Below are 18,888 nucleotides of genomic sequence, written 5' to 3'. Positions count from 1 at the left end.
TGCCCGATGTGGAAGGCCGTGACAACCTTGGGCAGGAAAGATGGCCTAGTCCACAACACCACCTTGTCCGGATGGACAGAAAGGAATGGGGGTTTAGATGAAAGAGCTTGGAGCTCACTCACTCTCCTGGCAGAGATGATGGCAACCAGGAAAGCAGTCTTCAGAGTAAGAAGGCGGAGAGGGCAGTTGTGAAGTGGCTCAAAGGGAGCGCACATCAGAAATGTAAGAACAAGGTTCAAGTCCCACTGAGGCATCACAAACGGAAGAGGAGGGAACATGTGTGTGATGCCCTTCAGAAAACGATTTACAATAGGGGACTTGAACAAAGAATGTTGATCAGGCAGCCTTAGAAAGGCTGAAAGGGCAGAAAGGTAGCCCTTGATAGTGCCCAGAGCAGAGCCCTGCTGGGCGAGAGAGAAAAGGAAGAGAAGAACCTCAGAAAGAGGGGCATTGAGGGGATCCACAGCCTTTGCTGTGCACCATGCCACAAATCTATTCCACCTGCAGGCGTATACCGATTTTGTGGAGGGCCGCCTGGCCGCCAGAATGACATTACAGACTTCAGGAGGCAAGTCAAATGGCCTCAACTGTCGCCACTGAATCTCCAAGTATGGAGGTGGAGACTGGACAGGTTCGGGTGGAGGACCGTCCCCTGCTGCTGCGACAGAAGCTCCTCCTGAAGAGGCAGACAAACCGGGGGATCGACTGATATACTGAGTAGCTCTGGATACCAGTACCTTCGTGCCCAGTCCGGAGCCACAAGGATGGGCCCGGTCGCGCTTGATCTTCAGCACTCTGGGCAGAAGTGGTATAGGCGGAAAGGCGTACAACAGACCGCAACTCCACTCGCGACGAAAAGCGTCTCCGAGCGAGTGCCGCCTTGGAAATTCCAACGCGCAGAACTGATGACATTGCGCGTTCTCTTCTGTGGCGAATAGATCTAACCAAGGCTCTCTCCACTGCTGAAAGAGGTCTTGCGCCACGTCGTAGTTCAGACGCAATTCGTGATCCACATGCTCCGACGGCTGAGTTCGTCCGCCCTGGCGTTCAGAGAACCTGCCAGGTGTTGAACCACCAGGGTCACGCCCTGATGTTCTAGCCACTGCCAGAGGCGCAGAGCCTCCTGGCAAAGGGTCCACGACCCCACCCTGCCCTGTTTGTTGCAGTACCACATGGCGGTGGCGTTGTCCGTAAAGACCTGCACTACACTCCCCCGGACAGAGGGGAGGAATGACTTCAGTGCTAGACGAATCGCCCGCAGCTCCAAAAGGTTGATATGGAGCCGGGACTCCGCCGGAGACCAGAGGCCTCTGATCTCCGCCTCTCCCATGTGGCCTCCCCAGCCCTGGAGGGACGCGTCCGTCACAACTACGTGCTCCGGTTGGAAAAGGGAGAGGGATCTGCCGCTGACCCAATCGCGGTCCGTGAGCCACCACTGCAGCGGTCTCACAGTGCCCTCCGAGATCAGGATATGGTCAGAGAGGTTGCCCTGATGCTGGGCCCTCTGAAACTTAAGATCCCACTGCAGAGCCCGCATTCGCCACCGGGCGTGATGCACCAGAAGGATGCAGGAGGCCATCAGCCCCAGAAGCCGCAGCGTCAACCTGACCGAGATCCGGGATAAAGGCTTAAAGAGTGGAATCGGAGCCTGAATAACCCGAACCCGCTGTTCGGGCGGATAAACCCGAAACTGCGCCGGGTCGAGAACCGCTCCAATGAAGAGGAGCTTCTGAGAGGGGCACAGGTGTGACTTCGGCACATTGAAGGAGAACCCCAGCTGGTGCAGGAGGTCTGCCGTCGTCTGGAGGTGGCTGACGACTGTCTGGGGCGAGCCCTCCTTCAACAACCAGTCGTCGAGGTAGGGGAAGACAAACCCCTAACCTGCGCAGATGAGCTGCGACCACCGCCATCACCTTTGTGAACACCCGTGGGGCGCTGGTAAGGCCGAAGGTAAACTGAAAGTGCTCGTGGCCAACCGTGAACCACAGGTAACGCTGGTGGGCCGGCAGGACGGGGATGTGGAAATAAGCGTCCTGCAAGTCCAACGCTACCATCCAGTCTCCTGGGTCCAGGGCAGCTAAGACCTGAGACAGTGTCCGCATTTTGAACTTCTCCTTCCGGAGGAAGCCGTTGACGTTCCTTAGGTCCAAGATAGGGCGTAGGCCCACTTTGCCCTTCTTGGGTACCAGAAAGTAGTGGGAATGGCAACCACACCCTACTTCTGGCCCAGGAACACGCTCGATGGCACCCTTGGCCAAGAGGGCCGTAACTTCCTCCTGCAGAAGTCGCAAATGATCCCCCGATACGCGGTGGTTCTGCGGTGGCATGGCTGGAGGAGTCGCCTCGAAGGGGAGGGAGTAGCCCCTTCGGACGATTTGCAGCACCCACCTGTCCGATGTGACAGTGCGCCAGTGAAAGTGGTGATGGCGAACCCTGCCCCCCACTGGCGTCACATGGGCCTGAAAGCACGGACTAGGAGGGTTTGGAGGCGGATGCTGCGGGGGAAGGTGTGGACTGTGCTCGCCGTTGTCCCCGACCGCCGCCACGGTGGTTTTCTCGGCCGCCACCGCGTTGGGTATTACTCTGCGGTGCGTGGCTGGCAGCACGTGTGGGTACACCCCTTCCTTGGCCACGAAAGGAGCGAAAGGCACCCGTTTGCTGGCGCGGGGCCGAAAGGCCCAAGGACTTGGCCGTAGCCCTTGAGTCCTTAAAGCGCTCAAGCGCATGGTCTGCCTTGTCGCCAAAAAGGCGACGGCCATCAAACGGCATGTCCATGAGTGTGCTCTGGGCATCAGCCGAGAAGTTGGCGGACCTCAACCAGGCGTGGCGACGAATCGCCACCGTCGTTGCCATCGCTCTGCCCAGCGAGTCGGTGGTATCCAGTCCACACCGAATAGAATAACATGCCGCATCTCGGCCTCCCACAACGGCTTGGCCGAGTTTTGCCCGTACCTCCAACAGGCATTCTGGCAGCACTTCCGCGACCGTGTCCCACAGGGAGTGGGTGTAGCGGCCCAAGAGGCAGGCGGTTTTGGAAGACCGCAGTCCCAGACTTAGGGAGGAGAATTCCTTCTTGCCGTATTGCTCATACCTCTTGGATTCCCTGTCAGGCGGAGCCGACGGGAACACGGTCTGGGAATTGGAGGCCTGAATCACCAGGCTCTCAGGGGTGGGGTGGATGGACAGGAAACAAGGGTCGCCTGGGGCCGGGCGGTGGCGTCTGGCCACGTTCCTATCTACAGGCGAACCTGTAGCGAGCCTGGACCAAGTGCCCAAAAGAACGTCGGACAAGGCCTCATTAAACGGCAGCAGAGGCTCAGCCGAGCATGACTGCGGTTTAAGGACCTCAGTGAGGAGGTTAGTCCTCACGGCCACGACGGGGAGTTCAAGGCCCAAGGCCTTGGCCGCCCGCGTCAGCACCACACTGTAAGTGCCCCCCTCCTCCGTAGCCACGGTAGGAGGTGAGACAAAGCCAGTGTCTGGCGAAGTGTCCAGACCGCTGGCATCCCCAAGTCCACTTGTCCAGTTCTCCTGGGACTGACACTCCCGTGTCAGAGGGTCCTCAGACCCCTCCCAATCCTCCTCGTCACCCATCTCCTGGTACTCAGGGGGGGGTCAAATGATGGGGTCGGCTCATGAAAGATGAACTCTCCGAACGGCGTCTGAAGCGGCGCCCAGCGGCGTCGTTCCGGCGCCTGAGCCGGATCGAGGGAGGCATCGGGGACAGCGCCACCCGAAGACTGCGCCGGGGGTGATACCTGAGGGACCGGCGCCGGGGAGGTCGTTCGGTCCACCGGCGACGACCCGGAACCGGACCCAGTAGGGGCCTGCGGCGCCGGGCCCGAAGTCGCCGGCGGCGCCGAGGCCGAAGCACCCGACTGCGTCGGGGCCGGAGCCCCCGACCCGCTAGGGCCCCCTGACGGGTCCGCTGGGCCCGAAAGCGCCGCGGAGCCCGTCGGAGAAGAGAGGGACTTCATGGCCATGAGGAACCGCTCGGCCATGAGGAACCGCTCGGCCATGAGGAACCGCTCGGCCATGAGGAACCGCTCGGCCATGAGGAACCGCTCGGCCATGAGGAACCGCTCGGCCATGAGGAACCGCTCGGCCATGAGGAACCGCTCGGCCATGAGGAACCGCTCGGCCATGAGGAACCGCTCGGCCATGAGGAACCGCTCGGCCATGAGGAACCGCTCGGCCATGAGGAACCGCTCGGCCATGAGGAACCGCTCGGCCATGAGGAACCGCTCGATCTCCTCCGGCGTCGCGCGCGGCCCAGGGACCGGAGGGTATGGGGCCGGACGCGACGCCTGCGACTCCGACGGTGCCGCGTGGGCAGTGCTACCTGAACCCAAGGCCGCGTCGAGCAAGCGGAGGGGGGGGGGGTCGGAAGAGCGATGACGTCTCTTCGACTTCTTGTGCTTACCTGACGACTTCGACCCTGAGGAGTGATGTCGACTCCCGGAGCTATGATGGCTCCGCTCCCACGACCAGTCCCTCGACCTCCGTCCAGACCGGGACCTCTCTCGGCATGGGGCCGACTGCCGGAGTTAGAGTCGCTTGCGGGACCGCTCCCGCCTAGCTTTCGAAGTCAGGGCCCGGCAGTCGGAACAGGTCTTGTCGTCGTGGTCGACGCCGAGACAGTGGAGACACCGACGGTGAGGGTCGGTGACCGACATCAGTCGGTCGCAATCCTCACAGGGCTTAAAACCTGGCATCCCTACCGGCACCGTTCGGAGTCAAAGACTCGAAAAAGAATGATCAAAAGAGATCAAAATGTTTAGTCAAAAAAGACTAGGGTACCACTTTTTCCGGATCTGCGCTGCTAGCGCGCAAAAAAAAAAAAAAAGAAGAACTGACGTCAGCACGGGGACGCGGCGTCTAAGTACTCCGACGACATCATCACGGCGCCTACGACGCAGACGACGGACGCGGAGCCGCAGACGACGCCTACCGACGCGCAAGGGTACTGCAACGCAAAAATTTCCAGATCCAGTCTGACGCCTGGGGATATTCTAATTTAAGTAATCTATCACTAACATGTCTCTTTCAGATATACCCATTCTGAGCTGCCCCCACCCCTACATTATAAAAAAATAATAAAAACCCTGGTGCCTAGTGGGCTTACTGCCCCCCCACCACCCCTCCCCGGGGTCGGATCAGGGGCTTTTGCCCCTGCATAAGTCTTCCTTCATTGTATACTGTATCTATGTATCTACCTAACTACTACATACTGTTGTCGTGACAAACGGATATCATTCGTATTATGTTGTATGTATTATAGCACTTTGTACATTTATTTTTGTGTTTGTAGTAATTCAATTAGACTTCCAGCCTGTTCCTGTGTCTTTAATCATGCCTAAATCATCGATTGCTGTATCACACCGGGCACTGATAAGACTGGTCTCGCTGGTGTCACAGTGATACGTAAGCCGGCAGACATGGGTAGCCGGTCAGCTCAACGTGCACACACCGTTGGCTGTATATTCCACGCTGAGCATCGGCCATTCCTGAGCTGCATTCCGAAGTGAAAAGAAGTGACTCCCCGCAGCTAAGGAATCTCTTAAGGTAATTTTCCAAAAAGCCTGCCAAGGTTCTAGCGCCGCTTTTTGTCTGCTTTTCGGACTAAGGCCCAGGTTAATATCGGGTTTTTCTTATATTCACATATCCACGTGCGTGGGGATTCGTTCCCCAGAATAGAATTTTTTACAGACTTGTTTGGAACCAACTGAGTCCTCCAACAAGATAGAACCATCACACCGCAATGATGCGGGTAAGTCCATTAATTTCCCACCTCAATTGAGATAGCATCCATTTAGGTTTTTTTCTAAAGTGCACCTTCCTCCTTACAGATTACACAGCCCCAGGATCTGTCACCCGGGCCGCCCTTCTACAGGCTTCCACAATAGATCAGTAACCCAGGTGTTCGCAGCCCACAAACCTTTGTATGTAGACTACGTGGGAGTCGATCTGATTCCATGATTGTTTCTTTAGGTTGCCTCCCATCCTTTCCCTGTCCTGTGGAAGACCCACGAGCTGAGGATCAAAGTACACTCAACACAATAAGTTATTTGTAAATAGTTTCTTAGAGCAACATTATAAGGGGTTAACGAAGGACAGGTCCCAATGAACTGGTGTTGATGCTATTTTAAAAACCCAGTTCCATTGTGCTTGTCACTTTGTGTAATCCCTCCTCCCCTTTATCTCCTTTTATCTATCTACACAAGAGCACCACTCTCACTTTTTCCCCTGAAGCAACCTTGTCCACTATCACTGTATTTTATTATAAAGCGAATACTTTCTGAATATGTTTCAGTGAATAAAACTTAGTTGTTTGAAGAATCGATGGGTTTGTGTATAGTGTTCTCTGTTTGAAGGAGCATATCTATAAGCGTTTCATGTATGTGGTACACTGGGCTGACTTTATGCAAGCCTAGATTATTGCAAACCTAAAAATTATTTTTGGACCTATGAGCATGCTGAATTCGTCTAGGACCAATTTTTTTTCTGTACTACTAATGCCAGCGGGCATGAGTCACAATTAGGATGGAAGAGGACATAAGTCCCAGCAGCCTCAGTCAGTCTCACGAAGATCTAGGATAGAGGCAGAAACATTGGTATCATAGCCTGAATATCCTGGACTCGCCGTTCGGGAGGATAGAAGCGAAACTTCACTGTGACCAGAACAGCTCTGATGAAAAGGTGCGCCTGAGAGGGAGTCAGGTGTGACTTCGGCACTGTGATAGTGAACTCCAGTGAAAGCAGGAGGTCCGCCTTAGTATGGAGGAGGGAAATGACAGCCTGGGGAGAGCCTGCCTTTAATTGCCACTCAAGATAGAGGGAAGACTGGCACTCCTGATCTCTGCAGGTTAGCTGCAAACACTGCCATCATCTAGGTGAACTCTCAAGGGGTGCTGGTAAGGCCAAAAGAGGGCACTGCAAACTGAAAGTACTAGTAGCCCGAAAACCGCAGACAGGACAGGAATGTGGAAGTATGCGTCCTGCAAGGCCAGGGCTGCCATCCAGTCTCCTGGAACCACAGCAGATAGGACTTGCTGTACTTATTCTTGAGGAAGAAATTTGGAGGGCGTAGGTCTAGGATAGGATGAAGGCCTCCATCTTTTTTGGGCATCAGAAAAAAACGGGAATAGCAACCACGACCTACTTCTGCCATCAGCACCCTCTCTATGGCTCCCTTGGACAAAAGGGCTGTCATTTCCTGGCACAGCAAGGTAAGATGGTCCTACGTCAGCCGGTCGCAAGCAGGTGGCATGGGAGAAGGTGTAGTTATGAAGGGGAGGGTGTAGCCCTTTAGGCAATTTGAAGAACCCATCAATCTGATATTAGAGACCTCCAGTGGGGCAGGTGATGGCGTATCCTGCCTCCCACTGGGTGCCAATGATGGGAGAAGGGCAAACCATAGAAGTTTGGAGGCTGCTGTGGGGGGTAAAGGTATGGGGTGGACTAGCCTGACCTCTGGCTGTCCGACCCATGAGGGCTACGGAAGGCAGAAAGGCATTGGCGAGGAGCTATTTAAATTCCTCTGGGCATGGCCATAGCCTTGATGTCCTTGAAGCGCTTCAGTGTGGAGTCCTTCTTGTCGCCAAAGAGATGGGAGCCATCAAAGGGCACGTTCATAAATGATGCTTGGAAATCCCCAGAAAAGCCAGTTGCTCTCAGACAGTAATGTCGTAGTAAGGGCGCAGTCAAGGAAACCAATATGCCTAGCAAGTGGTGGTATCCAGTTCACATCTAATAGTGAAGTTCGCTGCGTCCCTCCCATCATCAACAGCTTGGGCAAGTATGATCCGGGCCTCCTCCGGAACCATGGGCAGCACCAGCACAATCCAATCCCATAAAGTATGGGAGTAACCGCTCTAAACACACGGTGTTCATGGACAGTAGTGCCAGGCTGGTGGAACAAAACATCTTCTTGCCTAAGGTGTCCAGCATCTTAAATTGCCTATCCAGTGGGTTGGTAGTGCAGCTGCCAACCACAGACACAAATCTGCCCTCCTGCTGCTGAGCCAGGCTCGAGCAGGGAAAGGTAGACCAGTAGGTTTCCTGTCACAGGAAGGGGGGGGGGGGTTCCAGAGCCAATAGACTGCTTTGAAGGGCACATTTGGTGCCCTCCTTGCATAGCTGAAAGCAGTTCAGGGAGCTGGTGGCTCCTGCTCTGGTGCGAAACTTAAGGGTTTACTGATGGGGGCTTTTCATAATGGGACAAGATTCAGATCCAAGACACTTCATCTTCAACCCTCTGGGAACTTTTGACTTCGTTGTACTTCGCTTTGTGAACTGAGACTGCATCTGGGAAGACTCCTGGTCTCGTTGTCATGCCAGTCTTCTTCGTCATCTGTGCCTGTGCTCCATACAGGTTCTTCTCCAGACCTGTGGACATCCAAGGCACCAGTAGAAATCTCCCTTGGAGTTAAGGAGTCACTCCCCTGCAGCTACAGGCACCGCAACTAAGCTGACTGGTTTGCTCCTCCTGAGGTCCTCTGAACTTTGCAAGGCCCAGCAACACAGGTGGTGGTTCTGCAACTCAGAGGACTGCACTGTCTTACTGAGTTTGAGGCTAGTAATTTCCCTCGTCGGAACCACTGGAACAGAACCCCTGTGCACTGCGTCGACTTGCCGCTGCCAAGGCTTGCTGACTCTTCTCCTGAGATCTTCGGGCTCCAAGAAGACCCAGCCTCCAGCATCTCTTGCGACCAAGATCTTCATCCTCACCGCATCCTCTGCACGATGGGCCTGCATCATTGGTGAACTGCTAGAGCTCCTCTTGCGACCCCTGTGCCTTCGGCTGTGGGTCCGCTTGAGGGTCTTCTTTGGCTCCAGTTGGCTCCCCTGCTTGCTCGGGGCCTGCTCAGACTCTCCTGCACATGGTGAGTCCCTTGGACCTTGCTGGTCCCGTCACTGCACCTTCTTCCCTTTTCTCGTCTGATGCTGCTGCAAAGGCTTGTTGTTGCTCCCGCCGGACACCGACCCCCTGGCTATCTACTTCCGACGCGGGTCAGCTTGTGAACTGCTCCTGATCTTCCACAGCGTCACCTGGTCCACACAGTTGCAGCAACAAGGGCACCGCCAACTCTCCTTTAACTTCTGTCATCGGTGGTCATTGGTCTTCCGTGCCTCCTGGTCACACCTGAGTGGCATAGACTCTATCCCCTCTGCTTGCTGGTACTTCTCGTCAAAAATCCACCCTTGGATTCCAACGGAGACTCACCTTCACCAGCAGCATCTTCACTGAAGTCCTCCATTGTGTTCTACGGCAGTTTCTGATGTCACTCCACACCTATGCACTCTGCTTCCCTGGTGTAAGTATCCTGGTTCCTGGGCTATCCACGGGTGGGGTGACTCTCCAACCTTCCACTGGTTTAGTCAGGGTCCTCAGCATTGGGTCCTTCTTGAAAACTGCAACCGTGACTTCCCTGTTGACTTGTAGTGAACACACAGTTGTGTTTCCACTCTGCACAAGGCCTCTGTGGGAATCCTGGGCACTTACCTTGGGTGGGCCCTTGGGTCCCTGCTCTTCTAAGTCTTCTGGGTCCAGTCTCTACTTCGGTATCGGTTCACATTCCACTTTCTTAGTATACGGTTTGGTCTTCCTCTGGAGACCACTGTGTATTCATGCTAATTACCTATTCTATTGTTGAAGTATTGGGTGTATTGTGATTATATCTCCGGGAAGAATTGTGTTAGTGAGTGTTTATAATAAATACATGTTTTTATAACTGCACTGTGTGGTTCTTGTTCACTTAAGCTACACTATATGATTAGTACTGGTAAAACAAGCTGCTTTACACTCCTTCTGGACTAAGCCTGAAGGCTGCTCCCCAAAGCTACCACTTAGAGAGCTTTTTATGGGTGTCTAAGACCACTAAAATCACCATCATCAGGGTTGTCTGGATTAGTGAAGGGTGCTTCACTTAGATAACTGTGCACCATATACTAAGCCAGCCTCCTACAACATTGGTATCTAAAGGCTGGCATTCTTCAGGTTCCAGTGATCCCCCTCCCAATATTTTCCAAGTCCTAGCTCATAGGAATAGGTCCCAGGTTCAGTCCTTGAAGACATGGATGCAGTCTGCACATCAGCACTGAGGAAGGTTGAGATGGTACGACCGGCGCCAATATGGATCCATCTGTGGATCCCATTGGCTCAACTGGCGGCGGGGTGGAGCTACCAGCGGGGAACCAGTAGGGGACCCCCCCAAACCCTCAGGGCTTGAAGGTATGTCAGGGGGAGCAGGCTGCCCAAATATGAGGCGCATGGGCTCATATAAATCCGTAAGATCAGTGGGGGTCGCTCCAGCTCCCACAAACTCGTGGAGGTGCGGAGCTGGCCCAGGCGCATGCTAAACAGCGGAGCCAGGCCGAAATGACGATGCTCCCTAGGCTCATCAGAAGACCGCAAAAGTTGGGAGAAAGTCAAAGACATCTGACTTCTTGTTTTACTTTTTTTGTGGGACTTACCTGAGCGGGCCGACGACTTCTAATGCGACAAGGATTCTGTGACTGTGACCGATCCCAGGACCTTCTGCTCTGACTGGTGCAGAAAGAAAAGAACTGATGTTAGTGCGCTGGGGAGGTGCCTACATAGGCACCACGCATGCCCTTTCGTAAGTGGACGACCCCACGTGGAGCCGAACGACACCACCCACCAGCATGCAGGGGTACTTCTCACAAAAAATTTCCGGATCCAGTCTGATGCCTGGGGATAATACTAAGGTAAGGAATCTCTGGATAGAAGTCTCTATAGATCGGAGAACTCTTTGGTGGCTGTTCAGCCTATTGAGCTAAAGCTGCAAAGCCTCTCAAGTAAAGTTCAAAGTGTCAAGAAGTCATGGGAGAAACAAACAAGAGGAGGTGCTCACAACACAAAGTGCTTGGAGAAATGAGACACTGCACTGGATATGGATGCGTGAGATTTTTAGAGGCCCTGTATGTCTCAGAAACTCCCAGTGGAACTTGGTGGTAGAGACTGACAGGCTACCACAGGTAAAGCACCACTAAATCTCTGATCTGTCAAACGCATCAACTTCGATTCATTTACAGCTCACTGCTCACTCTTACTTTGATGAGCATACCTTCTTTGACTGCCATGTGGACCTTCCCCTTCATACATTGACCACTACTTAGCCTCAACAGATGTTTCCTTCCCCTCCACGTCCCCCCCAAAAGCTACTAAATTATTATCTATGAACGGCTGGCTTTCTCCTTCTTGGATTCCCACTGTGTCCTCAAGATGGCAGAAGAAAACAGCAGACCTCAATCACACAGCAAGAAAACGTACTTCACTGTATGCGGAGGTTGAAACTTGCTCCACTCACTGGTCAAGACTATGGGGGCTGTTCTCTTATGAAGCATGCTAACAGACTTTAAGTAGGGAGGAGAGGCAGAAACTCTGATGGTGGTGCTGCAGTTCCCAAAAACGAGGTATACATTTGCGACAGTGAAAATCAAACATGGCAACGTGTTCTGTGGTGGCCTCTATGGACTCCTATTTCTGATCCCCCCACGTTGAGATACTAGAGAACAAAAAACCCTTCTCTGCTAGTGAGATAGAATTGAACATTCTGCGAGTCCTCTGTTTCTTTATAATTGCTAGTAAAGTTAATCGTGGTTTACAGAGAGGTTTATTCTTTCCCACAAATTGTGGTACCCAGGATATTCCTCTTGGGCATCAAAGCAGAGGGTATTGACAATTTGGTCTGTAACACAAAATAGTGAGTTTTCATATTCTGCTTATTCTGTCCTAATCGAGGAAGCTCGTAGTTGGGTCCTGCGTTCCTTTCGTGCAGCTTCCCAGAAGAAGGAGGCAGGATATTGGTTTGGTTAATTATGCAAAATCTGTTCTATTTTCGCTAATGTTTACCCAAGCAGGGTGCTTTCAACAGCCATTATTGTTTGGATTTATATTTACTGAACCAAATGTTCTTTTATTGCTTTTCTACCCATTTTGTTTCATGCTTTAAATAAAGAAACAAAACCACAGAACAACTCACTAACTTAGAACAGACTATATGTTGCTGTGAAAAGTTATAATGTACCTGCAGATCCAACATCACATTGACAAGTTTGCTGCAATAGGAAGGTGGTAAGCTGCATCGCTTATTTAGGATTGTTTCCAGCTCCGAATTTGGCAGCTCGTTAAAATGTAGTTCCACAAAACGATTCCGAAAGGCTCTAGAAAGTGCCTAATAAGCAAGAGGATTGAAAACGGAAGATGATCAAACGGTTATCTCCAAAAAACATGAAATTCACACAATCTACAATGAGTTAAAGGCAGCAAATCTTTAAAGTTACAACATGGTTTATACTACAATAAAGAGAAATTAGTAAAAAGAAAACAACCCTTAACAAATGCAATAGACTTCATCATGCCCAACGCTCTCTCCAAAACCAGGGCAATCGTAAAGATAACAGTCTTGGATTTTGGAGGGGTTATTCTAAGCATGTACATTAACATACATGTTACACATGTCTATTTGCACTGATTCTCCTCAGCCTGCCTGCATTTTAATGTACAAAATAATTTACATTTCAAAACATCATACCATGGCTCTGCACAAAATGACATGGATGACCAGCACTAAGCCGGTGCTAGCATGCGGACAGGAATTACCAATATTCGCCACAGGCCAGCATTTACCATTTATTATTCCCATTCTACCTAGGCCAGCATTTTATCAGAAATAACCATACCAGGACTAAGATTTTGCCAGTGATTACTACCCCGGTGCCAATGGCAGCATTATACCAAGAATTAAGACAGTGGCAGTGACAGCATGTTGCCAGCAAGAACAAGTTACTTACCTTGTGTAACACTCTAACCGCCCTGGAAGGGATGCAAAGGAGCCGCATTTTAGAGCTAGCCAGCACACTGATATCAGTTTCTGGCTTGTCTCTTTCCGCATTTCAGAGGCGAAGCGTAAACAATTGGTGTCACTATGTACAGAGTCCCTAACTTGGTACCTTTTTAGATATTTAAAAGAGGCCACTCCAAAGCACATGGTTGGACACTGGTGAGGAATCTACAGTTCAATATATTATCTACTAGGAAGAGTGTTACCCAAGGAAAGTAAATTGTTCTCGAGATAACATCTAACACAGATCCTAGATCATTGTGAAGGAACCAAGGGTGACCTAGTCTCATCGACCGGGAACCCCAGCAGTATCAGAAGTTCAGCATCGTCTGGAGGTGATCCAGGACCGACTGTGGCAAGCCTGCCTTCAACAGTCAGCTTGGGGAAAACTGGTATCCCTGACCTCCGAAGGTGGGTAGCGACCACCACCATCACTTTCGGGAACATTCAAGGGCACTGGTGAAGGCGACTGGGAGCATGGAACACAGAAAATGCTACTTGCCCACCTTGAACCGGAGAAAGGGCATACAAAATGTGTCATACAATCCAGTAAAAATATAGGCATTTTGAATATGTGCTTTGCAGAGAGGCATTTAGAGGCCAAAAGTATAAGACAGGTCTGATAGGTCAGAGGCCTCTCATTTTTGAAAATGGGTAAGCAGTGTGAATAACAGCCCATTCCCCTCTCTGAATACGATACCCCTTCGGAGAAATGCACCTTTTGCAGGAGGAAAGACTGATGATCCTCCAATATTCCTTCCTGTGTATGGGAGAAGAGCCAAGGAGACCGAGGAAATGGGGTAGTATTATATGCTGTGGTTGTGTGACCTCATCGTGTAATACACTTACCAACCTGATTTAGGACCCTTAGCCTTCAGCTCAAACCTGGGTAGCTGTGGCTCTGAGCAACCAGGCTTACACAACTGTAAAGCATTTAAACACCACCAAAACAGTTGAAGAAACAAACTGACAACACCAAAGAAATGTGACACCAATTTATAAAACAAGCATTTACAATGCAATGGTTTCGCCTTTGGAAAAGTTAGAGTTATTGGCATTGCTCATGACATTTCTTTTTTTTTTTTTACTTATAAATAAATGGCATTGTTATTTACATTGCCAACAGCTCTCTCAGCCCACACAGCCCACACAGCCCACACAGCCCACACAACTCACAGCCCACACAACTCACAGCTCTCACAGCCCACACAACTCACAGCCCACACAACTCACAGCTCTCACAGCCCACACAGCTCTCACAGCCCACACAACTCTCACAGCCCACACAACTCTCACAGCCCACACAACTCTCACAGCCCACACAACTCTCACAGCCCACACAACTCTCACAGCCCACACAACTCTCACAGCCCACACAACCCACACAACTCACAGCCCACACAACTCACAGCCCACACAACACTCACAGCCCACACAACACTCACAGCCCACACAGCCCACACAGCCCTCACAGCCCACACAGCCCTCACAGCCCCCACAACTCACAGCCCCCACAACTCACAGCCCCCACAACTCACAGCCCCCACAACTCACAGCCCCCACAACTCACAGCCCCCACAACTCACAGCCCCCACAACTCACAGCCCCCACAACTCACAGCCCCCACAACTCACAGCCCCCACAACTCACAGCCCCCACAACTCACAGCCCCCACAACTCACAGCCCCCACAACTCACAGCCCCCACAACTCACAGCCCCCACAACTCACAGCCCCCACAACTCACAGCCCCCACAACTCACAGCCCCCACAACTCACAGCCCCCACAACTCACAGCCCACACAACTCACAGCCCACACAACTCACAGCCCACACAACTCACAGCCCACACAACTCACAGCCCACACAACTCACAGCCCACACAACTCACAGCCCACACAACTCACAGCCCACACAACTCACAGCCCACACAACTCACAGCCCACACAACTCACAGCCCACAGCCCTCACAGCCCACACAGCCCACAGCCCTCACAGCCCTCACAGCCCTCACAGCCCTCACAGCCCTCACAGCCCTCACAGCCCTCACAGCCCTCACAGCTCTCACAGCTCTCACAGCTCTCACAGCTCTCACAGCTCTCACAGCTCTCACAGCTCTCACAGCTCTCACAGCTCTCACAGCTCTCACAGCTCTCACAGCTCTCACAGCTCTCACAGCTCTCACAGCTCTCACAGCTCTCACAGCTCTCACAGCTCTCACAGCTCTCACAGCTCTCACAGCTCTCACAGCTCTCACAGCTCTCACAGCTCTCACAGCTCTCACAGCTCTCACAGCTCTCACAGCTCTCACAGCTCTCACACTTAGGTTTTTAAGGCACTCCTGATGCAGCAATATTTTACCTGAAAATCCCGAAAGCATGGAGTGTGATAATTTCCGGTTATGGTGTTACCCTTCCATTAGGAGACTGCCCTGAGGGTTTTAAAGTTATTGCTGAAATTGTTATTTTTACATTTCAGCATTTGCCTTCGACACTCAGGGCTATATTACATGGACACACTTTGCCAGGTCTTACCTAGTGAAAAGTGTCCTTGAATAAGAATCAAGATTCCGCCTTTTAATTGTAGCTCTATATGTACATATTGTATTTCAATTTATTGCTCTCAATATCTTCCTGTATCTTTTTACTCGGTTGAGAGGATGTCATTATCAAACCTATGTAGAGACACAATGACTACAGCATTAGGAGTAACCTAAAAATCAAAAGAAAAGTTTGATTCGCTTTCTAAAAGTCAGTGTGTGAAACACAACAGGCCTGAAAGCACTCGTCTGTGAGGTCACTACCTCTTCCAGGCTCATCACAGGTGAGTAATGTTAAACACTGCCAACACTGCGAATGGAAGAAAATAGAAAACCCCTTCCACTCCTAAATCAAAGAACACATTCCTGAATTTCCGATTAAGGAAATTTCACCCGAAAATCAAGACAAGAGCTACACTGCTAAGGAGCACCCGCCTTTTAACTGCAGTAAAATGAGCCTGAAATGTTGAGCTCTCAGGGCCATTATATTAAATGTGGCCTTACCAGGCACCTGTCAAAGATGATGAATGGATCAGTGTATTTTTGGAACCTGTCAAAGTTAGATTAATAAGAGAAAGAGTGCAGAGTGTTTGATTACCCATGCTGGCTGAGACACCACTTACATGTAAAATACAGCAGCAGTGGTTCCACGCAGGCAGTGGTTCCAGGCAGCTTTGTGTCGGTCAGAATCTAAGAACGAAGCAAGATCGTTCTTAGGAGAGTCCAAGTCCACAAGGGAGGTGGGCAAACGCATAGAAGGGAGCAGGGATGGGGTATGTGCATCTTACCAGCCTAAAAAAAAAAAATTGCCATTTTGAATCGGAGAACAGGTGAATGAGACTGACAGGATACCAGTTCTCCGGATGGAGTTTTTTTTACTATTATTATTATTTGACATTTGCATGGTGCGTGGAGTGGCACGGTCTGATATCACAGCACTATGGGTTGTTCAGGGATAACTGGCACGTTTATGAGGTGGACCATTGCAAGCTGGTGGCTCACTAGGATTGTGGGCATGTGTGAACGTCCAGTAGTGTGAGTAGTGCCACTTTACAGAACTACTTGAAAGATAAATAGCATGTTTGCTCTTGTGAAAATTATATGGTTTTGGCATTTTGCAAACACCTGAAGAGGTGGTGATACAATTCTATGACAGAGAAATGGTGCTCGCAATGGCAGTATTTGACAAGAGAAAGGCCTTCACTGTGAAAAGGGAGAGGTGGCTGCTCTCCCTCTCTCTCGAGATACCAAGCAGCTCAAAGTCTCTGTGAACACGTTGCTGCTAGAAAAAGAAAAGGCAGGCACTTCTTGGCCGAGGACGTAAAGAATAGAAGCGGAGGATTTTGATTTGAGGCAAAAACACTAGAGCAACAAGACAATGGAGCAGAGAACACCAATACTTCAACTAGGGGACATGATATCCCTTTCCAAGCAAGACATGCATCAACTGTGGGCCAGGGAACACACCACAACAGAATGGAAAAGAACCAACTCTATAACACGCAATGCACTAATAATGAAATAGGGACGGGACAGAAGGAAGCAGACATCCAAACAGTGCTCAACACTCGAGTGGCTGTTGGTAGAAGGATGCAAGACCAGACTGGCCTCCCCTTCCCCCCCTCCCCTAACGGACCCTGCATAGTGTCACCAGGTCACTGGCAGGATAAGGAAAAGATTTAGACTATGACAGAGAACACACTGACAACAGGAACGTGGGTGTCCGTTTCGGGGACAGAGAGAGACAAAAAACGGAGGAAAAGGGCACACAACGAGACCCTGTTACAAGCTGGGTAGGTCAGGAAATACGTAAACACCAGCTCAAGGAATAAGCACACAGTCTTGGGCTCACAAAAAGCGCCAGTAATGAGTTGGGCCAGTGAATACACTGACATGGGAAGGGGGGGGCGGGAACGGCACACGGACAGCGGGAATAGGGGGGCGCAGGAACGGGCACTCACCTGGACTTCTTCCGGTGGAACTTCGCAGTCAAACTTCCCAATGGTTCTCAGAAGGCCTGGCTGCTGCCTATGTAGACTTCAGCGTGGCAACTGCCACGCTCGGTGCAGGCTCCGGTCGCCCCGGTCTCGTTCTGGCTTTGCGGGGCTTCCTTCAGGCTCCCTCACTCATCCGGGAGCAGGCCGATCTTCCAGTCGGCTCCTACACTCACCGGGGGCAGGAGCAGATGCCTTGGAGCTCCGGCGACGGCTTCCTAGGAGCGGAGTCTTGCTTCGGGGGCTGGGCCAATCCCAGCGCGGCCCTGCGGCGAGCCTCCGCTGACGTCAGCGCTTCCTGGGCCAATCAGGACGCGACTTCCTCGTCGAGCCCTCCGCCAAGGCCCAATCAGTGCGCGGCTTTCCCGGGTCAGCCGCCAATCAGCAGGCGGACCCTTCGGTGCAGTCTTCATGGCTTTGGAGCTGCGGCGGTGATTTCCCAGGCAAATGCAAGCCCCGGGTCGCGGCGGTGAACACAGTAGACGATCTTTGATTTAGGGGTGCTCCCAGGCAGGGAGTTCTTCGGTCACAGGAAGCGAGGGCTGGAGAGTACGATCTCGGCCCTCGGCAACTCCCCTGGCTGGCGGCAAAGATGAGCGCGGCGCTCTCGGTCAGATGAGAGAGCAGCCGGCGCGCCCCACACCACGCAGTTGAAACCACCTTTGTCTTTAGGCACACGCTGGCTCACAGATTCTCCAGGCCACGATAGCGGTAGGCACCACAGTCACTTCAAACGGCGCACGGACAGTGGGGGGCAGAACGGCACAGAGGACATGAGACGCAGCAAGCACTTACCAGAGGAAGACTTCTTCCGGCGGCGGTCGGCCTCGGAATGACAAAAGCAAACACGGACGACAAAAAAAAAGAAACCCCGCCCACCGCCCGATGACTACACAGAGGGAACGCCCATGGAAAAAATCTCGGGAACGCCCCCGAATCTGGTCCGGCCTTGACGGACAGATCTCTGTTCCAATGGCTAGCCTCCATTTATGGAGCTAGCCAATGGAACAGAGGGGCGTATTCCAGAGTCCTTACTGAAATCAAGAGATTTCTCCTGGAGGCGGAGCTTACGCTCCGTGCTCCAGGCGAAACCTAAATAGCCTATATTTTGATTTATTTTTAGACACCACAACGGAAACGACCCACTGGAGAGTTCCATGGGTATAGAAATCACAAGGTATAATAACATCACAGCATTCAACTCAACCCAAACAAGCATCTGAAAATTCAATTAATTTGAAACTTAAAAACTTTTTCAAGGAAAAGTTTAGCTAGTTGTAATTTGGTCACTATGGAGTCACTTTAGGTGACCAACTACAGTATGGAGCTAGTCACTGGGACCAGCAAGGTCCTCAAAGACTGTTATCTCAGCAGATGAAGCAGCCTTCAGTCAGTTCCAGGTACTTATGGCCCCTGTGGGGTTTACCGACAGAAGTTCTCCGACAGAAGTTCTCCTGATGCAAGGGATGAAGGAGGCTGAAGATGCT

At 51.7% G+C, this 18,888-nt stretch overlaps 1 protein-coding gene across 1 annotated transcript in view; it reads right to left on the bottom strand.

Moving 5' to 3' along the window:
* The window catches only part of MDN1 (midasin AAA ATPase 1), a 2,221,312-nt gene that overhangs the window by 1,671,556 nt on the left and 530,868 nt on the right, over window positions 1–18,888 (bottom strand). The window contains exon 26 of the mRNA XM_078648266.1: window positions 12,054–12,200. Within this exon, the coding sequence (XP_078504392.1) occupies window positions 12,054–12,200 (147 nt within the window). The remainder of the gene's footprint in view (window positions 1–12,053; window positions 12,201–18,888) is intronic.

The sequence above is a fragment of the Lissotriton helveticus genome, chromosome 6, assembly GCF_964261635.1.
Source record: "Lissotriton helveticus chromosome 6, aLisHel1.1, whole genome shotgun sequence".
NCBI classification, from domain to species: domain Eukaryota; kingdom Metazoa; phylum Chordata; class Amphibia; order Caudata; family Salamandridae; genus Lissotriton; species Lissotriton helveticus.
The sequence above is the reverse complement of the archived record's forward strand: the minus strand, read 5'-3'. Positions and strand labels throughout refer to the sequence as shown.